The 26609-nt window shown below is 35.7% G+C and overlaps 1 protein-coding gene across 6 annotated transcripts in view; it reads right to left on the reverse strand.

The window, feature by feature from the left end:
- The window catches only part of AFG1L (AFG1 like ATPase), a 196013-nt gene that overhangs the window by 66244 nt on the left and 103160 nt on the right, over window positions 1-26609 (reverse strand). For all 6 annotated transcript variants that reach the window (XM_031456112.2, XM_010989608.3, XM_064486804.1 and 3 more), the window contains one exon: window positions 4565-4647. In XM_031456112.2, the coding sequence (XP_031311972.1) occupies window positions 4565-4647 (83 nt within the window). The remainder of the gene's footprint in view (window positions 1-4564; window positions 4648-26609) is intronic.

Here is a 26609-nt window from a genome sequence, read left to right on the forward strand (position 1 = left end):
CATCTAGTACATGGAACTGAAACAAATCAGTCTACAACGAAGGGGGCTAGACTTAACAATTTCCAAGTTGCTTCTATTGGCAGATGTTTCAGAGGTTCTTCAGTGGGAACTGAAATAGGAAATGACTGGGTGATACTCTAACTGGTAAGAAAAACTAAGACTAAAACTATAGATTCCAATATCTGTGACAGAAGCATGTGGAATAGTAGTGGTGGGGGATGAGGAGAAGGTCCCAAGATGTCCTAGAAAGTCTGCTGACTTTCCAGGCAGAAGACAGATCTCGGCCAATGTTTCAAGTATGAGAAGATGTGAAAATTGAGCTAAGAAATGTTTTAAATTGTCATTGATGATTATTCCAGTTAGTGTGTGTAGGAATATCACAGACAAGAATCAAGAAGTTTTTAATTGTGGGGAAGGAAGTTTTAACATGAGTGAGTTCCAGTCTGTTTTCACAGACTTTTCTTCTAAAACAGAGCTATAACCTTGAAACTGTGTGTTTTTAGCCAGTAAACTTTTTTTAATGGTGTTCAAAGACATATCCTTAGAAATAATTTCCCATTTGGAATAGATGTTTCCCAAGTGGAAAATTAAAGAGTACTTGAGACATGAAGTTTCCACTGGTAAAAGTATACAAGAAGAAACTCCTTTTTGAAAACTGTTCAAAAGATGGATGAAAATATGTACTATACATATACTGGCCAGGTAAAAATATGTGAATATTTGGGCTGTGTCTGAAAAGTTGTGACATATTTTTCATCATTTCAGTATGATCCACGGTCCCTATATACATGAAGTTGAAATGGTCATGAGACAATTTAACTGAAGTATTAAATAACTGAATAGCATATTCAGATATAATTTTGTTGAAGTGGTGGATGACTTTGGTGTATGAAATAAAGGGAGAAAGCCTGGCTTATTTAAGGTTAAAAGTTGGGTTAATTTCCCCTGTTAGGAGACACAGTCCTCCCTGGGTCTCTCATTCACCTACACATCTTGCTGAGTATGCCAAGAATGCAAGGACCTAGCCATTTCTTAAGGTTGTTTGCAGCAAGACACCCTGAGGGATGAGGCAATGTCTCCCTTGAGACAAAAAGCAGGCTTGCTTACTTCTGGCTATAAAATGTTACATTCCCTAAACTCAGAGCTCCTCTTCTGCAACATAACTCATGCCTGTGCAGGCATCCATCTGGGCCTTCTGCAGAACTCCTCAATGGGACTAGGCAGCAAGGAGGGAATGGATTCAACATGCTATCTGTGCCGAGAGTTATAAACCCTTGTCTCAGACCCGGGTTTCTTGAGTCTTCTGCCAGCATCCGTGAAATAATACAGGTAAACCCATTACTTCATAAATAGAGTAAAATCAAATCCAAGGCCCCTGAACCCTTTTTGATTCAGTTTAAAATCTTCCATTGAGACCATGGCTTCTATGCTGGGGGTAAGGTGTTTGAATGTGAGTACAATGAGTTACAGTGTTTGAATAGGAACCGTCTTCAAGTTCCTTCAACAGATTTAGTAGAAAAAAGAACCTATACAACTCAGCTCCTGAATGAAAAAGGAAAACAGAGAGTGAGGGGAAGTCCAAGTTGACCTGATCTCCTCTCTCCAGGAAAACATAACCCTTCACAGAATTGACAATAAAATGGTCTGGGGTAGCATCCCATGGACCCCTCAGCAGTGGTATTTCCTGTCGGAAAGGAGATGCTCATTGTTGCATATATAAAATGATAACCTCTAGTGGCCCCATAGCAGAGAGCAAATCTGAAGCAGTTAAATTTTTTGAAAAGCATGAGATGGGGCCTACCTTGGCAAACACCAGGTAGTTCAAAATAAACTACTGTCCACACCTCCACCCAAGTGTAAACAGGAAGCCCAATGCTTGGTTGACCTGTATGGATTTTGGCAAAACATAGTCCCCTCATAGAAATCTTACTGAGCCCAATCCACCAATAAACCAGGAAGAAAGTGACTTTGGGCTCACCTCTGGGGAGATCACAGAATGAAAAAATAGACAACCATGGGGTATTTTGATCTTTGCAAAAGTTTGGATATTTGGCTTCAAGCTCAAGCTTGTAACATAATAAATTTAAATTCTCTCTTAAGTTTGTTTTATATGAGATCAAAAATTTCTTGGAATGAGACAAAAACATCTGGAACTTATTTATAAAAGTACTCTAGGATTTCTAAATTTAATGTGATATAAAACTACAACTGAAATAAACTACATACAAACATACAATGGCTTGTATGAATTATTTCTTGTGTAATGTAGACAATATTATCGGTTATAGAAATTGTTCCATGTTAACTTTTGGAGCAGTTTTTAACATCTCTGGTAACTCTCGATATTAGTTGGATTGAGTTTTGGGGTATTTTCAATTGGCTTTTGGAAAGTTAGACTAATAAAATATTGAATTAATGACTGTGGGATTCTGTTCATATAAAATTATGAGATAGTGCTTGGTGTTCCCCTGGAGGGAAGTGAGAATTTTGTTTTTCTTTTCAGGTAGTTGGGGTGTCAGTGAGATTGACAAGGGGGTAGTCTGGACTTGCATACTCAGAAATCAATTCCAGATGTTTAGGCAAAGGGTAATAAAGAGAAACATGCTTTTATTAAACACGCTTTTTTAAACACATGCTTTAATAGGGCAATATATAGCACAGCACATTAAAATCCATTATAGAGGGGAAATTAATAAGTTTTCCTGTAAGAACAAGCTAAAATGAAACTTTTCTTTTACTCTTTCATGAAAGAAGTTCTATACAAGGGCCAATGTGAAACACTATAAAAGACATCTCTAGCATCCCATTTTGGCACCTGATATTATTCTCCCACTTCTAAGATGACTTTAATTTCCAGTTCTCTTCAGGGACATGTATCTGTCTTAGCTCTATGAACACACATCCTCCAGGCTCTCTATTCTTGGTTATCAGACTAGGTAAAGCTCTCTTGATGTAAAATCCATGAAAAAATCTAGTTTCTTTGAGGGTTAAAGAATTCATATATTTTTAAGGAAGCTGTTCCAGAGTTTCATGGCATCTTTTGTAGATTCTAGTTTCCTGGACTCTGGGACATTGTTAGATTCTGATTTCCTCCAGTCTATGTTTAAAGCACAAACCTGAATTTCACTGTGTTTTTAGTACTTTTATCAGGAAGAGGAAGAAGCAACACAGGGTAGGTCAGAGAGAAAGTGGCTCTGCTCCAAGCAAAAGCAGGATTTCCACCTCCTGTAAATTCCACTGAGACCTCTCTAACACTGAGAAACAAATTTCATGATTTAGACCCAGACAACCATCTTAGTTTAAGGAACTTCCCTTTAGGAAAATGTTTTCATTCTTTCACATAAGAATACATTTTGTGGGAAAATAGGGAACAAGGATTACCTTCACTGAAAAATAATAAAGGAAAAATAATAAATTATTTTGTAAGTACCATACACTAGGCATATCAAGAAATAGGTAGCAAAGAATCAGGGAAAGCTTGAGAATAACAGAAAAATTAAAAGACCAGAAAACATACACATAAAAGGAGCTGAGGAGAAAAAGTCCAAGTTAAAGCAGAAAAAAAAAGTGCTCTAAGAATTTTTCAAAATTATAAAGTACTTTAAAGACAAAGTACTTAAGGGCAGATGAAGAACCTCCTATAATAATCATGAGAATCTGAATAATAAACTGAATAATCCCCTTGGTACACTGTAAAATATGCAATTTTAATTATGTGATTTTTCTAGCTAATTTCTGCTTCAAAAACAGTAAAGTACTTCTGCTTACAAGGTGGCAGAGACGAGAACTTTTCTGAACCTCTCATATGCACGTTGTCATCAAAATTTAAATTAGCAGAAACATGCCTTTGAGTTAAATCACAATTAGCCCCTAGACAGACCTATTTACTGAGAATCCACTATGTGCCCAACACTGGCAGCATATGCTAAACAACAGTTTGCATTTGTCAAGCACTTTTTCCTTTCAAGTTCTCACAAATGACATTTTAAAATGAACTATATTTGTTTTTCAGCATTAACTGCACATGCTAAATACATCCATTATTATAAATTGCTCCTACTCAGGAGACTGAGCTTTTAAAAGACAAAATACATCCAGTTGTATTTGTGCATATATATTTTACATAGTTATGTATGGAAGTCAATCAACAATGATAAATACAAACAGATTGTCAAACAAAATAAAGCAATTTTCAGGGAACAGAAATGACACATTTGTCAGAAGATGTCCACAAATAATTAATTACTTTAGCACAATAAAGATACTCTCTTAATACTAGAGTTTCTTACAAGAGGATAGTCATTACTTTCTAACCATCTGTCATCATTACTCCCCCAAAAACTAATTAGGGTTTCCTCCAATCACACGTTATAAATCATGCAAATGTGGATGGCAAAAAAACACAGATTAAAGAAGTTAACATTATAACATTTTATAGTTTAAAAACCACAGGCTTCAGAACTAGCCTTTCATGTTCTAATAATTCCCCTGCTTATTTTTCTTATCTTTTCCTGGTTGGTTATTACGTATTAAACTTACAAAATTAAAATTTTAAAAAACTTACAGGTAGTAGAGCTTTCCTGCAGCAGGAAGTTCTCTTTTCCGATAATCTATCCCAGAATCTAGCTGGACTGTATTACAGTATTCCTACAATCCAAACACATAAAATATATTTTAAAACAAATGATGGCTTAAAATTATAATCTTTCTGCTATCCTTTTTTTTTAATTTTTGAAATTTTCCTGAATAAAATAATGAGTTTAGGACAAACAACAGAACTCATGTAAGAATCATAAACTTTGCAATATTAAACATGTAACAAGCCAAGAAATATCAGTTTCATAAAATTAAGATTTGCAGCATGCCCTCCTGAAACTTTGTTAAAACAGTGTTGTCAGCAAATTCCCTAAATAACCACAGTAGATTTTTTTTTCAATCCCAATTTCCATTACTCTGAAGTAAGAAGCTGGAGGCTACCAAAAAGAATAACTCATGGGTCTTAAGCATCACAATGGGAGACAGACAGTCTAGGAAAGCTGCATCAGAACATTATCATCCACATTTTAAACCAAATGATCATACTAAAGTGATGCTATAGGTATTCCTGCCCTTCACATCTAAATGACTGCCACTGCCCTTGCCCCTTAGTTCCCTCTCCAGCCTTCAATGTCTTCAGAGTTCTTTCCAGTTGTGGATGCCTGGCTTCAATCTGAATTATCCTGTACCACTGCTGTTCTTTTCTCCTCCTAATTACTCTTTCCTTTCCATCCTCCTGGGTGCATGTGTGCATGGAAACTCACACACACACACACACACACCCTAAAACTCTTACTATGAAAACAAATGAATTTTTGTTACACCTATCTTGGTCAGTTGGCTTTTTGGGGATACACATGCACGCACGCGTGCACACACACACACATATAAACATACTTATTCCAGTAGAAAAATGGTGAGCAGTTTTCAGAACAATTCAAGAAACATTTATAGGCTGGTGTTTCATTTCATTTGAAATAAAAATTGCACTATGAAAATTCATGAAGAAAAAAATTGTATTTTAATAACTTAACTACTTTCACTAATGAAAAACTGCATTTAGAGGCTAAGGTAATTATGGCAGATTATATTTTCCAAAGACAGCAATAAGCTCTCCATCCCAACACATTGTGATGTTGACCTTCCAAACATCAAGAAGTGGGGTCTCTGCTCCCCCCTTGAATCTTGTGACTATGGTGAAAATGATGCTATGCAATAATATCTGATATGCCACCTGAGTCAGTTTGTTGGCTGGAATACTCGCTCTGGAACCCAGGTAAGCATCACCTACACAGAGGTAATCAAGCCACAGGAGAGCTTAAAGTAGCCCATACAGATGGGCTTGAGATGACATGAAGACAGAGTGTCTGACCAGTTCCCAGCTGTTCCAGTTGTGGCCATTATCATAGTGAGGGAGCCAGACTGCCAGCTGAGCTTTTCTCAAATCCCAGAACCACAGAAACCAAAAGGGATAATGAAATAATGTTCTTTTAAGCCTCCAAATGTTGCAGTCATTTGTTCCATAGCAATTGATGATCAGACAAGCAATAACTGGGCACACCTGAGATGTAGCAACATTCTTCCTTCCTGAAACCGCATCCTAGGTTGCACTGCTATGCAAAGGCTGTTTTGTTACCTGTACTACAAGGAAGAGATTGTACACAGTGGCTGTGAGAATGTATTTCCCCTCCTCCCATGCTATAGCTGCTAAGAGGCGCAGGGAAGTAAAACAGGTGATCAACCATCCCTCTGGGACTGAGAGGTTTTTCTGGAAGCAGCACTTTCAGTGCTAATACCACAAGAGTTCTGGGCACACTGGGATAACTGGTCACCCTAGGAGTAAAGACCCAGAACTCTGGGCTAGAAAGCTGGAAGAGCTATATAGCCTTCTGATTTACATATCAGCAATTGTGAATTAGGTTAGAATAAAACAATCCCCAAGAAGAAGCTGGTCCTCTGGGGAAGCCTACAAACCTAAGCTTTTGAAAAACACATTTGAAGAACCACCCTTGAATCTAACAGTCACACCACCGTACAGTGCTGAACATAAGCAGTCAGTGGTCTCCCACCCAGACACCCCTAGCTCATCATTCCAAGGCACTCAAACCCCATCTCCAGGCCTCGCCCTCAGGACTCAGGCCCTGTAACCCATCTCACCAGAGAGGAATACAGCATTGCCCAAATACAGGCATTCCACTCTACCCTTGCCTCAGATCACCTATTTTTAAAAAGGAATAGCCACATCTCTCTCTTCTTCTCAACTTTGAGTAATGTAGTAAACCTGGGAAAAGAGATATTTCCTCCCTGTTGCCCCTGCTGTAATTGTGGGGCTCAGTCACCCAGTACAAAGAAAAAGGAGATGTACTTTTTGAGGTAGTACTTTCTACTCTCCTTCTCTGAGGGAAATCTGTCCTGGTTTGGTAAGGGCCAATTATTCATAAGCTACTGACAATAAACTACAGACAATATACTACAGACAATATACTACACAGTAGAGCAACATATTCATATATCTCCCCAGGTTCTCTATTTCTTTTAAACTACAATTTATCTTATATGACTCAATATTCCTAATTTAGTCAAAACTTATTCTTATTTTTTTGCTATTAAAAAAATAAGGCTAATGGAAGTTATACAAGCTTCAATTTCTCCTTCTGGGTAACTAACTTCTCTCATATGAATGATTAAGCCCTACCAAATGATTGCATTTGTACATTCACTAATCACCACTGAGGAATACCTAATCAGCAGCATAAGAACTATAACCAAAGCCCTTAGATGTTAGCTCTTAATTGTCTGAAAAATACTAACACTCAGTTTATATTTTTAAAGAAAAATAAACCTCAAAATTTCTGATTTTATTCACTTAAGCTAGATAATTCAAACCACTTTGCAGAAGGGTGGAGGAGGGTGAAAGCTAAGCTATTTCCAAGTTGAGAATGAATCTAGTCAAAAGGGCATGATCTCTAAGTAATTTCCTAATTTCCAAGGATATTTACAAGACCTGTGACCTCTTATCACCATCCAATTCAAATGCATAAAACTAATCAGCCACCAAATGGAATTTATTTTAAAATAGTTTGTATATTTATGTATACAAAGGACAAATACAATTACACAAGCTAAAAACGCAATTAGGAAATTTGAGGAGGAAAAGGAGGGAGACTAGCACACCCTTGGGAGCATACTCATAAGTCAAATGCCTTTGACTTTGGAAAGAAAAATATACCGCTAAGAGAACAGTATTCCAGTAGTTTACATTTTCCTCAAGATCTATTGTGTATATTTTTAGCTATTCTGAATAATACCATTAGAAAAATAGCACCTCACAAAATAACTTTTTATAGTGTCCAGTCTGGCTTTTCCCTTCCCAGTTGGAACAAAAGAACAATAAATACTGTGGAGAAAAATCCTTTACAAGTACAACATATTAACCTCATAAGCAAAGATTGAAATAATAAAGATTTTCCTCACCTAAATATTTTTTTTTAAATTGAAATATAGTCAGTTTACAATGTTGTGTCAATTTCTGGTGTAGAGCATAATGTTTCAGTCGTACATATACATATATATTCTTTTTCATTATCGGCTACAAGATAATTGAATATAGTTTCCTATGCTATACAGTAGAAAATTGTTGTTTATGTATTTTATATATTGTAGCTAGTATCTGCAAATCTTGAACTGCCAGTTTATCCCTTCCCACAGCCTTCTCCTCCTTTGGTAACCATGAATTTGTTTTCTATGTCTGTGAGACTGTTTCTGTCTTGTAAATAAGTTCCTTTGCCTTTTTTTTTTTTTTTCTTAGATTCCACATATAAGTGATATCATATGGTATTTTTCTTTCTCTTTCTGGCTTACTTCACTTAGAATGATAATCTCCAGGTCCACCCATGTTGCTGCAAATGGCATTATTTTACTCTTTTTTATCATTGGGTAGTATTCCATTATATAAATATACCACAACTTCTTTATCCAGTCATCTGTTGATGGACACTTAGGGTGTCTCCATGTCTTGGCTATTGTAAATAGTGCTGCTATGAACTTTGGGGTGCAGGTATCTTTTCAAATTAGAACTCCCTCCAGATACATGCCCAGGAGTGGGATTGCTGGATCATATGGTGAGTCTATTTTTAGTTTTTTGAGAAATCTGTTTTTTCCAAAATGGCTGCACCAAACTACATTCCTACCAACAGTGTAGGAGGGCTCCTTTTCCTCCTTACCCTCTCCAGCATTTATTGTTTGTGGACTTTTTAATGATGGCCATTCTGACTGATGTAAGGTGATACATTATAGTTTTAATTTGCATTTCTCTGATAATTAGTGATATTGAGCATTTTATCATGTGCCTATTGGCCATTTGTGTATCTTCACTGAAGAACTGCTTGTTTAGATCTTTTGCATTTTTGGATTGGGTTTTGCTGCTGTTGTTATTAAGCTGTATGAGCTGCTTATATACATAAGCTGTTATAATTAAGCCCTTGTCAGTCACATTATTTGCAAATATTCTCTCCCATTCTGTAGGCTGTCTTTTTGTTTTGCTTATGGTTTCCTTCACTGTGCAAAAGCATGTAAGTTTACCTAGGTCACATTTGTTTATTTTTGCTTTTATTTCTATTGCCTAGGTAGACTGCCCTAGGAGAACACTGCTAAGATTTACATCAGAAAGTGTTTCGTCTGTGTTTTCTTCTATGAAGTTTATAGTGTCTTGTCTTATGTTTAAGTCTTTGAGCCATTTTGAGTTTATTTTTGCATATGGTGTAAGGGAGTGTTCTAATTTCACTGATTTACATATGGCTGTCCAGCTTTCCCAGCACCACTTGTTGATGAGACTGTCTTTTCTCCATTGTATATTCTTACCTCCTTTGTTGAAGATTAAGTGAACATAAGTGTGGGGGTTTATTTCTGGGCTCTCTATTCTGTTCCATTGATTCATATGTCTGTTTTTTGTGCCAATACCACATTGCTTTGATTACTATAGCTTTGTAGTATTGTCTGAAGTCTGGGAGGGTTATTCCTCCAGCTTCATTCTTTTTCTTTAGTAATACTATGGCAATTCTGGATCTTTTGTGATTCCATACAAATTTTAGGATTATTTGTTCTAATTCTGTGAAAAATGTCCTGGGTAATTTGATAGGGATCATATTAAATCTGTAGATTGCTTTGGGTAGTATGGCCATTTTAAAAATATTAATTCTTTCAATCCAAGAACATGGGATATCTTTCCATTTCTTTAAGTCATCTTTAATTTCCTTAATGAATGTTCTGTAGTTCTCCGCATATAAGTCTTTCACTTCCTTGGTCAGATTTATTCCTAAGTATTTTATTTTTTCAGATGAAATTTTAAAAGGGATTGTTTCTTTATTTTCTTTTTCTGATATTTCATTATTAGTGTAAAGAAATGCAACTGATTTCTGTATGTTAATCTTGTATCCTGCTACCTTACCAAATTATTTTATCAGCTCTAGTAGTTTCTGCGTGAAGCCTTTAGGGTTTTCTATGCATGTCTTCCACATATAGTGACAATTTTACCTCTTCTCTTCCAATTTGGATTCCTTTTTATTTTTCTTTTCTGATTGCTATGGCTAGGACTTCCAATACTATGCTGAAAAGAAGTGGTGAGAGTGGACATCTTTGACTTGTTCCAATTTTAGTGGGGAGGATTTCAACTTTTCACCATTGACTATTATGTTTGCTGTGGGTTTGTCATAAATAGCTTTTGTTATGTTGAGATATGTTCCTTCTATACCCACTTAAATATGCTTTTATTACAAAGGGAATACTGCTTACTGTAGAAATTTCAAAAAAGAGGAGAAACACAACCACATAAATCAAAGTTTTATATCTTAGATAAGCAATTATATTAAGTAAGAATTTAAAGATCAAAATTATTGGCATTTCTCTTGACAGCATTCAATTAATAGGTTTTATACATTTTTAATAAGCATAAAAGGAAAAAAGGTTGAGACTTTTTCTACTTCTAGGGTACAAAATATTTTAATAACTAAGATCTTTTTGCTTAATTCTCTAAAAATGTACCTTTTTTAAACTAAAAAAGTGATCCATGCTTATTGTAAAAAATTCAAATATCAAATGTATAAAAGTAGGAATAAAAGTCTATTCCCTTCTCAGAAGAAAGTTTGCTTATAGCTTATATTCTTCCAGTTTTTACTTTACATACAGAGATGATGACAGACAGAAAGATAGAGAAATTGGGATATTATACACACAGTTCTGAGCTTAATTCTTTTTTGATACCTTAAAAGTTCTATGAGAGAAATAACTATATATTTAAATATTGAAAAGCTACACTGCATACTGTACTGTTTTGTTTGCTAAGAATACAATTCCATAAATAAATGACAAGTAGAAGTACAAAAAAGATACTGAACCAAAAAAAGGGTAGCAGACTGGGTGGGGATGTCTGTTTAAATTTTGTTTATTTTTTGAGGCAGCTATACATTTAAATACACTTACTGAAGCAGCTATACATTTTATAATAGCTGCTTCAGTCTCATTTAAAATAATCATGTGCTACTATTTTTAAGCTTTAAGCAGTAATATATAAAAATTTAACACAGAAACTTCTACATACTTTTAAGCCTTTTATAATTTAATTATAACAAATACAGAAAAGGATACAAATAAGTGTTCACCTCAATCAAGAAAGAGTATCCTCTTTTACCTTTCCAAAAGTAGCCAGTATTCTGATTCTAGCATCATAGAACCTTTGCCTGTTTCTGGAGCCTTATATAAGTGGCATTATAATGTATATATTCTTTTGTGATTGGGCTCCTTCATGGTTTACAAGATTCATCCATCCACATGTTTTCTTTAGCTGTAGTATATTGATTGTTGTATCATATCCATTATGTGAATATGACACAATTTACTGACTCATTCTACTGCTGATGGACATTTGTGTAGTTTCTACTTATTGGCTCTTTCAAACAATGCAGCCACAAACTTTCCTGCACATGATTTTTGATGCATACATGCACATGCTCTTTTTGGACATATACACTACTTAGAAGAGTAAATACTTGGCCATAAGGTAAGAGTATACTCACTTTAATGAATATTGCCAGTTTTCCAAGGTGACTGCACAACCTACACTCCCACCAGTCATTCCTAAGTATGTGTTTGCTACTGGTATAAAGAAATATAGTTGATTTTTGAGTATCACCCTTATATCCAGCAGTCTTAAGACATTCACTTATTAATGTATTTTTTTGGAATATTGATTTTCATGATGACACAAAAGACATTTCATATTTCATAAATATGCTACATTATTTTATTCACAAAAATGTACACCTATGGTTTAACAAGTCTCCTGTAAATTCAGTATTCATTTTGAATCAACCTAGCAAACATCATTGAATATTATATGTTGGACACACCCTTGGTCACTGGAGATACATAATAAATAAGATACAGCTTCAGCTCTAACATTCTGGTAGAATTCAGACATTTTCATCAACTTATCATTTTCTTCTCCTCCCAATCATGGACACAATTTTTCCAAGTTGGTAAGTCTTCCACCAGTTGCCTAGCTGTGTGATTTTAGCCCATTAGTTAAGTTCTCTGGATTCCAGTTTTCTCTTCCATAAAATAAAGGAAATTGAATTATGATCCCTTTCAGTCTACAATTCTTAACACTATTGCTGATGTTCTCTTGCTTCAGGGCTAAGTTCTTCTTTGGACATTTTGGGTTTTGGAGTAGACCCAACCTCAAAGCCTACCTCAAGCCACCTCAGCTCCTTTACTTTCTCGATCATCTCATACTCCAAAGTAAATAAAAACTTTTTCTCCACTTCCCCACTCCTTCCCTGGCTACCCCAGTTGTCTCTCACACTTGAAACACTCACACCCCATCACTTATGCAGATAAGGTCTATATCCCTTCTTTCTATCAAGCAATTTCATACTTTCTCTCCCCTGCCAAAAAGTAGGAAAGGAAGATATTCAACAATTGCAAAATTACCTATTATATGACTCAATTGTGCTAGGCAAGTGACTTGAATCTATCTCATTATAATCATCACAATAATTATACACAGAACAAGGTAATCGTTTTTATATCCTCATTTTACAGTTAAGGAAATTTATGAGAGAGGTTATTATTGTTTTAATCACTGCCATGGGCTGAACTGTGTCCTCTGCAAATTCATATGTTCAAGTTCTAACCCTAGTACCTCAGAATGTGACTGTATTTGGAGACACATTTGAGTCTTGAAAGGTGATTACATTAAAACAAGGTGTTTTTGGTGGGTCCTAATCCAATATGACTGGTGTCCTTATAAGAGGAGGAAATTAGGACAGAGATGTGTGTGTGCACAAAGGAAGGACCATGTGAAGACAGGGGGAGAAGACAGCCATTTGCAAGTCAAGGAGAGCAGCCTCAGAGGAAATCAACCCTGTCAACACCTCAATCTTGGACTTCCAGCCTCCAGAACTGTGAGAAAATACATTTCTGTTGTTTAAGCCACCCAAGCTGTGCTATTTTGTTATGGTAGCCCTAGTAAACCAATACAATCTTGTTCCATTTATAAGCATACAGGAAGGCATTTTTAAAAAGTAGGAAAAAAAAAAAAAAGAGGCAAGAACAATTGTGAGATTTAAAAAAAAAAAAAAAAAAGCCAGGACTGAAGCTAAAAAGCACAACTAAATACACTTGCTTGTAAGGTGAGCCACAAATCTGACTCTTTCTGCAGCTACAGTTGGAAGGGAACACAGTTCTCCTTAGAATTCACAGAACGCCAGAGAGGCCACACAGTTTGTAGGTAGCTGAGCCATGATCTGCCCAGGTCATTCTCACCCCCAAATCCATGGTCTTCCCATGGTGTCACACTGCCTCATTAAGCATTAGCCACAGGATCATTTTTCTTTCACCTTATACAATTTACAGGATTAACTTTTACTCTCCAACTCCTCTATCCCTGTCTGAAAGTAATTACCTCTGCCCAGTATAAATATGCCAATTGCTCTTCTAGAGGTCCATACTATATGATTCTATTGTGATTTCCTCTAGGTATTTAGTACAAAGCTGTGAATGAGATATATGCACCCTATATGAAATTCTACATATTAATGGGTTGTATTACTGTAAATTTCCATTATATAGGACATTTTCTATGTTTAAAGAGTCTGGACATAGTCCACTGTTTTTATGACCTTTACTTAATCATCTAAACTGATACTGTCCACCTTGGAAAGTAAACTCCATGAGAGCAGGGAATGCCTACTTAACAAACTGCACAGCACCGTATGCTCACAGGCCCTACAAAGCAGGATGGGAGCCCAGTGATGATGATAATCTCCCCTCTCTCATGGGTGGAAAAAGGAAAGTACAAGTTAATCTCCAAGATTACTCTCTTCTTCAAAATACACACAAAGATTCTCATATTTTAAAAGATCGCATAATAAGACGGCCATAAACTCAGAGAATTTATGGGTAAATAAATGGGTCTATCTTTTATTTGATGTCTTCAACATCATCAAATAGCAAACAGTGATATAAGGGCTTACCTTGTGCCAGCAACCATTCTAAAGTTTTTATATTCCTCTTAACCATTCTAAAAGATAAGCATTATTATTATTCCCATTTTTTAGATAAATAAGGATATAAAACACAGAGAAGTTATGCAACTTGTCCGTTGCCAAAGAGCGCTAAGTGGTAGAACCAGGATTCAAACTCAAGCATTCTAGCTCCAGTGTTCACATTCTTAACTACTTGCCATATTGCCACCACAGGATATGTTCAAGCAACCAAGGCTCTTCCTTGGATATACAAAGCAATGCAAAATTCATGTGGGTTTACTGGGAAGTTCTTGCAGTACTCTGTCAGCCTCCTGCAGAAAGATCTACCTCTGCTGCCTGCTGCTCATATGCTAACCAAGTAAGGCCTCTAGCCTCAACGGTTATCTTAAGCAGCAGCTATGTTGCAATGAATAGATTTGCTTACTTATGTACAACTTAACCGCATACAAAAATGATATGGGACAGCTTTTTAGAGAATCTGTCCAGCTATATTATATGCACATAACAAACTAGAAGTTTTCCTACAATGTTTGATATAATAGAAACAGATTTGGGTTTCAAGCCTTCAAAAGACAAGGATCATCTCTCTTTTGTTCATTATTGTATCCCCAGCACCTAGCACAGCATCTAGTACATAGTGAATGCTCAGTAAATACTGATCAACTGAACAGATCTTAAGCAAACTCATATATGTGCAAAGCTTAGGTACAAGTCTCCATGATAGGAACTACAGAAAGAAGTCAGCCAGTACAGACTTTTCTCATGGAACTTTTACGGGAACTGACTTAGCAAGATTCTTGCTAAAACTGGACTCAGCATAGACAGACACAGACATGGTAGGCCAAAGTCAAGGCCTAGTAGAGAAGACAGCTCAGAGGCTGACTAAAATATGGTCCAGGAGAGAGTCTTGAGAACCCGGCTGAGACTAGAAACTCATTCAAGGAGTTCTGTACTCCCGTAAGTAAGAATTTCATCCCAAGGCAAGGTTTCTTCACAACAAAGAGATAAAACAGAGAACACTTCCATATCCATAAAACTAAAGTCCTGGGTTAAGTCGATTGGGCTGATTATATCCATCACAACCAATTCATGTAGCTTGGGGAATGGCACAAGCTGACTGGTCTAGGTTTGAGTTTCTTAAATCAATATAAGTAGCAGAGAAGATGGAAATACCCTGGTGGGTAGACCAGTTCTCAACACTGGCTGCATGTTGGCTTCAGCTGGGAATTTAGAAAGTGTCCAATGCTCAGGCTCTACTCCAAGACATTTCTGCAGGGGACAATTTGGTTGACTGAATTTGTCTCTTTTGTTTTAAGCTCCTTAAATGATTCTAATGGGCAGCCAAGGTTGAGAATCAATGGCTTAGTCTAATCAGGCCCCACCTCTGATCAGTTCCATCCAAATCAAATGGCTACTACACAATAGCAGAAAGATGAAAGGGATTTGGGGGAAATAACCACAATGTCTACCACAGGTAGTAACTAAAGCCATAGGATAACTCAGAGTTGGTGTTTATGATCCTAGAATCACAGAGCCAGAGACTGGTAGCATTGATTCCCTTCTTGCTTAGGTTTGGATGAACTGAGATGAAAAGGAAATCAGCATTACTCTGCAATGCAGGTAAAGGACATAAAAGTACATGAGTTGTCAAGCACCATTTGAATGAACAAAGGAAAAAAATAGAATATCAAGGAAACAAAGGATTGATCAAACTTAATGTGGGCTGGAGACATGTTCTAAAACTGGAGTAGTTGGACTAGATGAAAAGAGTTTGAAACAAATCTGCCTAGGGGGGGAAAAATACAGGAATGTACAGAAAGGACAGAAGATGACCCAGGTGATAAAATACTACAGATCAGCCCAGCAAAGGATTATAACATCTCAAACAAGAGGATCATTAAGTTTACAGAGTTAGGTTCTCAATTCACATCTCTCATTGTAAATGAGGTTACATCTCTGTCTTTTTGAACACCTCTATGATTTAGAACATCCCAATACTTCTTTGAAATAATGAGTTTCTGAATATGTCACTAAAAATATTTTCAAAGTAATTATATTACAAAAATTTTTTTTTAAAAAGGAAGCAAAGCACCAACATCTAATGGCATACCTGATCAAACTCAGCAAGCAGCTCTAAAAGGCCAGCACAACAGTTGTATGGTCTCCCTGTCAGTGTTTGAAACTGAGATGGAATCATCGTTCTTCAATCACAACACCACTCTCACCACCTCCAAAAGGAAAGGTGAAACATCTGACTGTAGCAACTACTGTTGTGTAACTAGAGGTCTTGTTCAGAATGTCAGTGACTTACTTTCTCTTCCATATGCCTAATCTTAGCCATACTGATTTCTAGAAAATATTTGGACTCTAGTAACATAGAATTTATCATCTTTAAACTATTATGAAGTAGGAAATTGTGGAAATTGTGGAGAGCAAAAATCTGTATTGACTTCGTCAACTTGGTCAAGACCTTGGATGCCATTAGCATATCAGTTTCCTGATAAGACTTAATTAATTTGGATGATCTAAGATATCAGTATGCATTCCAAATAGCTTTGTGGCAGGATGGTGAACAAGTCAGAAATGATGAAGTTGTGTGCTTATACCATCAAATTGTTTTGGCATAGAAGTTGAAAACAAAACAAAGAATCCTAATGTTTACAAGAGACTCTGTTCATCAGAAAAGTAGCAACCTTTGAGCTATGGGATGCTACAGAGAGTTTACATTTTTTCTGGTTGTTATACAGAGGATGCCCTACTGCCATTTAATCCAGAAGATAAATATTTAATCATGGTTATCTTCATAACACTGTCACAGAAGAATAAAAACAACAACAGCTACCATTTATTGGTAGTTAATTTTACAACAACCTATAAAGACAATTATTGGCCTCAATTTACCAATGCAGTACTTGAGGTTGAAGAAGATCAAATATTCTAATCTCTACTTCTCTGTAGTTATTTAGCTCATAGGGAGCAGAAGAACTGAATGAACTCAGCTCTGCAGACCATGTGTTCACCACCACTACACATGCTTCCTATGTTCAGAACAAGACATAGAACAAAAGTTCAAAAACTCTACCATCCTTAAATATTCCGGTAATTATCATTTTGCAGTAACTTGTTTGCTGACTCAATATGTACAAGCAACATACAATAAAATTCCCGGAGCATCATACCTCAACTCCACATGATTTTTTGTCATTTATTTATTTATATACCCCATTGTGTTCTAGAAGGGTTAATGTGGCTTCTTTAAAAAGTATCATCTTACCATTTGTAATTCAATTTCACCATTTAATTTTCAGTGTTAGCTAACACACAGGTGAAGAATAATTTGACAAAACCTCACAAAGCTTCAAATGCACAGAACATTTGATTTAGAAACTCCATTTCTAGGAATCTAATCTATAGAAACTTTGACTCATGTGACTAAAAATACATTTGTAAACAGGTTTTTTTTTAAAGCATTATTTGATAAGTTAAAAGCTAGAATGAACCTAAGTATATAGATATAGCAGAGTAGTTTTAAAAACAATAGAGCAGCCATACTGTAAAACACAAAGCAGCCATTTAAAAGAATGAGCTAGAGTTATATCTGAGATCAAAAGACCTCCAGGATATCTCCAGGGGATAAAAGCACAAGTTAGATTAAGATATAGCTACTACTCCACTGATTTACAGCAAAACAAAACTGAATGCTTAGGTATATAGAGAGATACGTATGTATATAAATCCTTAAAAAGACAGTGCCTTTTTTCCAGCTTTACTGAGATATAATTGATGTACAACATTGGGTAAACTTAAGGTATAAAACTGATACACTTAGTATATTGCAAAATGATTACCACAGTAGTGTTGGTTAGCACCTCCATCATCTTACATAATTACCTTTTTTTTTTGTGGTGAGAATATTTTAAAATCTATTCCCTTAGTAACTTTTAAGTACATGATACAGTACTGTTAACCATAATCGCATGCTATATATACACATTAGTCATCTTATAACTGAAAGTTTGTACCCTTTAACCAACATTTCTCCCTCTCCCCCACTCCTGAGCCCCTGGTAACCACCAATCTACTCTCTGTTTCTATCAGTTCAGCTTTTTTAGATTTCACATACAAGTGATATCATCCGGTATTTGTCTTTCTCTTGTCTGACTTATTTCACTAAGCATAATGCCTTCAAAGCTCATTTATTTTGTCACAAATGGCAGGATTTCCTTTTTTCTCACAGCTGAAAAATATTCCATTGTGTGTGTATGTATATGTATATATGTATATGTGTGTGTGTGTGTATATATTCCAGTGTGTGTGCATAAATATATATACCACATCCTCTTTCTCCATTCACCCATTGATTGACACTTAGGTTGTCTCCACATGCTGGCTACTGTAAATGATGCTGCAAAGAACATGGGAGTGCATATCTCTTCAAGAGAATGATTTCACCTCCTTTGAATAAATACCCAGAAAAGAGATGGCTGCATCATGTTACTTCTATTTTTAATTTTCTGAGGAACTTCCATACTGTTTTCCATAGTGGCTGCACCAATTTATAGTCCCATAAACAGTGTATGAGGGTTTCCATTTCTCCACATTCTCCCCAACACTTATCTGACTTTTTGAGAGTAGACATTCTAACAGATGTGAGGTGATATCTCATTGTGGTTTTGATTTGCACTTCCCTGATGATTGTTGATGTTGAGCATCTTTTTATATACCTATTGCCATTTATATGTCTTCTTTGGAAAAATGTCTATTCAGTTCCTCTGCCCATTTTTTGAAGTATCCTACTATCATTGTATTGTCTATCTTCCTTCAGATTTGTTAGTATTTGCCTAATATATTTAGGTGCTCTGATATCAGGTGCATATGTATTTATGATTGTTATACTCTCTTGAGGAATTGATCCCTTTATCATCATATGATGTTCTTTGCCTCTTATTGCAGTTTTTCGCTTAGAGTCTATTTTGTCTAAGTATAGCTATCCCTGCTCTCTTTTGGTTTCCTCTTGCATGGAATATCTTTTTCTATTCCTTCACTTTGAGCCTGTATGTTCTTAAAACTGAAGTGAGTATCTTTTAGGAAGCATATCTTCTCTGTGTCTTTTGATTGGAGAACTTAATCCATTTACATTTAGAGTAATTATTGACAGTTAAGGACTTAGTAATCCTATCTTAATTGTTCTATGGCTGTTTTGTAGTTCCCTTGTTCTTTTCTTCCTCTAGCTGCCTTCCTTTGTGAACAGACAATTTTCCTTAATGGTATACTGTGACTCCCTCTCTTTATCTTCTATAGATCTACTGTTGGTTTTGCTTTGTGGTTACCATGAGGCTCACATAAAACATATTATAGATATACCAGTCTATTTTACACTGATAACTTAACTGTAATCACTTACAAAAACTCTACCTTTTTAACTACCTGACTTTTCCGTTTTGGATGTCACAATTTGCCTCTTGTTATATTGCGTACTCACTAACAAATCATTGTAGTTGTTTTTAATACTCCTGTCCTTTAACCTTTATACTAAAGTTAGCACACCAACATATTACAGTATTAGGGTATTCTGAATTTGACTATGTACTTACCTTTACCAGTGTGTTGCATACTTTCATGTTACTAATTACTATCCTTTCATTTCAGTTTGAAGAACTCCTTTCAGCATTTCTTGACAGTCAGGTCTAGTGGTAATGAACTCCCCCAGCTTCTGATTGTCTGGGAAAGACTTTATTTATACTTTATTTCAAAAGGGCAACTTTTCTGTATAGAATATTCTTGGTTGGCAGTTTTTTCTTTTTTTTTTTTTAATTTCAGTATTTTGAAATAAAACATATCTCACTCTCCCCTGGGCTGTAAGGTTTCTGCTAAGAAATCTGTTGGTAATTTCACAGAAGTTCCCTTATAAGTTACAGGTTTCTTTTTCTCTTGCTGCTTTTAAGATACTCTCTGTCTTTGATTTTTGACAGTTTTATTATAATGTGTCTTTGTCTTGGAGAAGATTCTTTAAGTTGAGTTTGTTTGATGACTTATAAGCTTCATGAACTTGAACATTCAAATCTCTCCCTAGATTTGGAAAGTAAACTTTCTGCCCCCTTTCCCTCTCTCCTCCTTCTGGAACCCCAATAATTCACAGAGGGTTTTTTTTTTTTTTAATGGTATCTGATAGATTATGCACTCTTCTTCATTCTTTGTCCTCTTCTGACTGGATAATTTTTAAGTTCCTGCCTTCAGTCTCACTGATTCTTTCTTCTCCTTGATCAGGTCTGATATTGGATACTCACTATTGCAGTTTGGTTCTTCTTTAGGATTTCTACCTTTTTGTTAAACTTCTCAGTTTGTGTATTGTTTTCCTGAATTTGCTGAACTATCTTTATGTGGTCTGTCTGTCTGTCTGTCTTTCTTTTTCTTCTTTCCTTTTCTTTTGGTAGCCATTGAGTTTCCTTAAAACAGCCATTTTGAATTCTTTATTGGGTAAATCTCATATCTCCAAGTGTTTGGGATCAGTTATTGGAAGATTATTGTGATCTTTTGGTCATGCCATGTTTCCTTGATTTTTCATGATCCTTCATGTTTTGTGTTGCTGTCTTCATATTTGAAGTAGCAGTCACCTCCTCTAGTCTTTACTAATTGCTTTCAGGAGAGAAATACCTTCCATCAGCCCTTCTAGGGAATTTGAAGCTTTCTCACACCTTCTAAGGATACACCTGCTTGATGATTCTTGCTCCCTCTTGTGGAAGAACTCTTAAGCTTGTATGCCTTCCCTGGATCTTGCAACACATCAAGTCAAGTGCTGACAGCCTCCCTTTTGTTTTCCCAAAAATGGCACTAAAGCTCAAGCTTGTGGTCTCTCCCTGGCCCATAGCTTCAGGCTGGCTTTCTGAACATGCTCACTAGCCATCTGCCAAAGCTCACTGTCACCACCGCCATCAGGAGCACACACAGAGCACCAGCCCAAGAGTGGGTATGCATGGGGGTGAGGTGCACAGAGAACTAGGGATGAAGGGATCTGTGGGCAAAGTGTCCCAGGGGCTGGCAGGCAGGTTTTTTGACAGCATCCATGATGCAGTTAGTAGGATCCACCTTCTTTTAATGCCCTCCAAGAGTCTTATTGGGTGCTCTCCCATCCTCTTCCCAACTTCTAATCATGCAGTTCACAATTCAGTACTGTGAATGAGGCGAAAGATAAAGGAGTCTCTTTGGCAGTATCCACATAACTGTGGAAGCCAGGTGATCACTCATGTGCTCTTACTTTCCCCTGTGGGAGAACTCACTGGCCAGAAAGATCTCTCTTGGCCCTAGGCTGTGCTGCCTTGGGGGAGAGTGATGCAAGTAAAGTTAGAATATTCCTCTTATCCTCTCCAACACATCCAAATTCTATTTGTTTTTTGCTCTAATAGTGTGCTGGAACCTCTCTACTAGAAATCTGGACATCCACAAAGGCTCTCCCTCATCCTTGGGTGACTGTTTACGATAGTGTTTCCAAGGGCTCCCAGGCTATGGCTGGGATCGCTGGAGCTGGTTCACTGGCCACTCTAGGGTCCACAGCAAGGACCGAATTCTGTATGCTTGTTACCTGACACATGGGTGGGTAAGCCTCCTCTTGGCTCCCTTGGTGTATGATGCTGAATCCAACAGCTCTCACAAAGGCACTTTTGTCTGTGGATGGAAGCCAAACTGTTGGTGGTAGAGCAGGGGAACATGAACAAGAGGTGTCTTATTCAGCCACAATGCTGATGTCACTCCTCCACATTCAATTTTTAACAGTGGTTACTCCTGAGGAGCAAAGTAGGAATGAGACTGGGGTGGAGGAAATGAGGAAAGAGAAGAGTAGTGAAGGACGAGCTTTCAACATGAAATACACACACACACACACACACACACACACATATACACACACACACACTTATGTGATGTTTGGATTTAACCTAGCATGCATTCATTAATCACTCATGAAATTTAATAAAAGGACAGATCTTAGAGAACTCCATGCTCAGAAAAAGATGATAGCTATTTTTAATTGAAATCACAGCCATTATCATTTCCAGCTCTGTCATAACAAACAGAATTTTAATTAATAATCCATTTTTCTCCCACTGTTTACTTTATCCAAGAAAACCAGAGTTTTCATTTCAGAGGTGAAAAAAGAAAAACATAAAAATGACATATCACAGACTGGCAAGAAGTTGATGCATGTACCTTTTGAAAATCTTTTTTATAACCATGCTACTAAACATATAACTGCAGCTCCTATAATCTCATCTTCTCCCACAAAAAGGAACTGTACAATACATCTCCATGCAAATAGGAACTTCCCACCATATACGCAGTTTTGCAAACTCTATTTTTTCAAAATCTAGTAAATTTATCCACAAGATTTTTCCTTCTTCTATACAAATAATGAGGTAAACAATAACTTTTTTATCTAAAAATATATAACAATACTATAAATATACAAATCCATAATGCATATGATTCATTTGCACTATAATCAAACTTCTGAATAATAAGAAAAACTAAGTCTCAATAAATTATTTTGCTTAAAACATAACCCCTGTCTATTTTCAGAGACTGCATTATTAAGACTTTTTAGTACCCAGGATAGCATTTATAAATATTCTAAACTCTGGTTCTGCTCTCTTCATTGTATTTGCCCAACTTTTTGTCATTTCACTCTTCATTAACACTTTTATCTGAAGATGAAAAGAGGAAGACAGAGACACCGAATTCAGTCAGTCTTTCAGCTTATTCTCATCTCTGATAAAAGATCTGAAGAGTAAATTTTAAGCTATTTGCTAAAACAAGATTTGGATATGACTATATATTTAACTTATCACTGCATATGACTAAAGACAGATTATATTTTTATGAAAGATATAGAGTTCCTTATTGATAAAAGAAATTGAGAATATAATTAATTTTACCCAAAGACCGTAAGATTATACTATGTATATAATGAGTATATAATGTTAACACATACACACATACAGACACACATACACACTGTGCAACATGGTTTGGTAGAAAGAACTCTCAATAAAAAGCAGGAAATCTGGGTTCTTCTAGACCTTGCTCTACCACTAGCTGGGCAATCTTAGGCATGAGCCTCAGTTGCCTCCACTGCACAACAGTGGGTAGGATAAATGTTTCTAAGGCTTCTTCAAAGTCGGCCACTCTGTACGTACACATGTGCATGTGCACGTGCACATACATACACACATACTTTTATTTACAGGCAGGGCTGGTACTCACTAGCACGTACTAGTATGGCATGATGGACTGTTCACAGCCCAGCACCTGCTCTGGCTGGTCTGTCAGTGTTGTACCAGTTGTTAAGCAGTTCGATCATCCTACTTACAGGCACCCACCAAATGACAAAATGTCTAACATGTGTTTGCAGTCTGCCTTCCACACACAATGAGCACATTCCAAAAGTTAAATAAGCTCTTTTAACCTCCAATTATAATTTAGAATACAGTCCCTTTTCTACTACCTTTTTCTCCTCTCATAAAGAGTTCCTACACATTCCTTGTTCTGTATTTCTCAGCTCTCACTATTCATAACTTATTTAGTTCCATGACAGGTAACTTCTCCCACATACACTGAAACTATTTGCAGCTTTCTTCCTCTGCCTTCACCTTCTCCCTTCTAAGCCTTATCCAGTTTTCTCAGAAAAATCTCTATTTCATTCCAATTAGAACAAAACAAAATCATATGAACAACTATTACACTAAGAATAAAGGCAGTGATATATCCAAATAAAGAAAATAAAAGGCAAAACAAAGCTCCAGTTTCATCAACCTCTGAAATCTGTAGACACACACAGGAGTCCACTCAAAATTCACACAAATTTCCATTTCGTTCATTCATCCTCTATAATTATCAGCATTATAGAAGGTAGAAAACTTATTTAAAATCTGTGGTTTTACTTTAATTTAATACATTGCTTTTTTATATAACTGTTAGCATTGTAATCTCCCAACATACAGTCATTCCTCACCCATTCTATATTGTAGCATAATGTTATTCCTATACTACATTATAATTATTTGTTGGTGTGTCTAATTTCTCGACTAGAACATTATGACTACTTTGTCACCTCCGAATTCACCTCTGAACAATATTCATCATTGTAACCCCAGTAACTAAGCACTTAATAAATGCATGTTGAAATCTGAATATTATTTTCTTCTATTATATCTTACAAAGTTATAATATTTGAACCTCTTGGGCAATTAGGATTTTGTAGACCAGTTAGCCTAGAATTTTAACGCCACATTTAGAGCAATGTTTAGGGGAGAAATCTATTATATTTCAAAAGAAAGAATTTACAAGTAAACTTCTGAAACAATCTTTTTGAAAATTTGTAGCATGATAAGGGCCTTAGCAATCTTGAAGTCCAATCCCATCATTTATAGATTAAAAAAAAAATTAAGCCAATTCAAGAGACTTGCCCAAATTCAGTGACACAGCCAGGGTCACAAAGGATTGCCTTCTTAATCCACTGCTGTTTCTGCGTATCATGGAAACCACTAAATATGTGTGACATGACAGTATGGTTTCTTCTACTTTCAATTGTTAAGAATTTTAAAGATTTAAGTTATTTCCGACATTATGTCAGGGTTTATTCAGTTAATGAACTATATTTTTGTAATCTAAGAATCCTAGAAATCATTATTCATCATTGGCTGAAGAATACACTAAAAGGACTTCTACAAGTCTTTAGAGACAAATTATAAAGTTCACATTTAATAAAAACAAAAAAAAGTTGAACATTGAACACTGTAGTAAGACTACATTCTGATTATACATTAAGAAGCCTTTTCTATGGAGTCAAACTACACCTCATTTTTATTAATTTTATGTTTGTGTGTATAGTTAGAGTGGACACTGTCTCAGTAACCTATGTACACTATTATTTAACACCAACTTAAAAATGTGAAATGTAGATACAGTCTATAGTAAATGAATATACAAAATATTTTGCAACCAAGCACACCTAATACACTATAATTTTGAGAGAAGAAATCTAAATTCACTATGGCAGAAAAAGATTTCTTAGATATCTTGATGCCTCAAAAACTTGGCCAAACTATTGTTCAATGTGCACACAGTTTGTGTCTTCATGCTCAGATGTTGTTGAAACAGCGGACTTAAAAGAAATAATGTCAATGAATCCTACCAAGCACTATACATGACCTCTGGGGTAATTAGCAATCATTCAAAAGCAACAAGACTAAAATGTTCTATTCTTTATTACTGTCAGCTCTTATCTTGATCAGCATTTTAATAAAGATGGTTCGTTTCTAAGACAGTTTCATGAATCAGTCATAATTACATTCTGACATGCAGTGAATAGTAAAGCAAAACTAAATATCACTTCATCAACCTTTCTAACCTTTATGCAAGTATTAACTGTAAATAATTTTTACACAATCCTACAACAGAAAATCTGCATATTTCTTAGCTTTGTACATACTTTACCCCAAATGAATTTCCTGTGACCTATACCTGAAAAACACAATCAGCCATAATTATCCAGTTTTGTGAGATGTTCAGGTGTTGCCTTTCAGAGTTCAAATCAACTTCAAGTATAAAAGTCTACTTTATTCTCCAAATGGCACAATATGCAAAATGGGTTAAGTAGCCAAAGCATCTCAGAGCATTGTGGCTTGAAAGAAGTCTATCCAGAATCAAAACGTCAGAATAAAAATACACTAAAGCAAAGCAGCACTTATAAAAATAGACTCATAGATTACACATTAAGGAATGGATCACTGATGACTACTGCAGAAAATCTTATAAATAAAATACGTTTAAAGAAGAATATTAATTAGAAGTAAATCTGAGTACTTAATTATCTGAAGGGTAGTTTTTTTTTTAATGTAATTCCAAAATAGCTGATGGGAGACGGTGAAAATTTATCAGAAATACAAACTTACTTAGAGATACTATTCTGATATTGAAGATAATTTGTAAACTGTTTTAGCCATCACCACTAAATATATGATTTAGAGTTTTAAAATAGCTAATTTCTCTTTTTGCTCAGGACTAATTTTTTAAAATATTTTAGATATTCAAAGTGAACATAATTCAACTAGGATAAACTGATACTTCACTTTAGATGATTTATTGTTTCAGGTCTTAGAAAGTTTCAAAATAAATGCAATGCTTTCTCAGGAATACTTCTTGTGTTCCCAGTAGTAGATAAAGAATATCCATACAGAGCTAGTTTCCCAAACTTATATTTCCACTAAGTCCCTCAAGTAAGTAAAGTTTATGGTAAATCTACTTAGTAATATTTTTTTACCAAACTGTTGTCAATTTAAAAACTTAACCACAGTGAAACAGGAACATAGTTACCATCTTATTTTGTGTAATTTCAATTTGAAAAATAAGTCCTTTTGAAAACCAATCTAAAATCCTTCTCTATAAGTTTTCTTATAAATTTTAGCATAAACAACATTACTGGAATGTTACCAATCCGAGGCAAAAAGGAATATAGCAAGCATCTTTTTCACATGGGAT

This window comes from Camelus dromedarius, chromosome 6 (assembly GCF_036321535.1).
Source record: "Camelus dromedarius isolate mCamDro1 chromosome 6, mCamDro1.pat, whole genome shotgun sequence".
NCBI classification, from domain to species: domain Eukaryota; kingdom Metazoa; phylum Chordata; class Mammalia; order Artiodactyla; family Camelidae; genus Camelus; species Camelus dromedarius.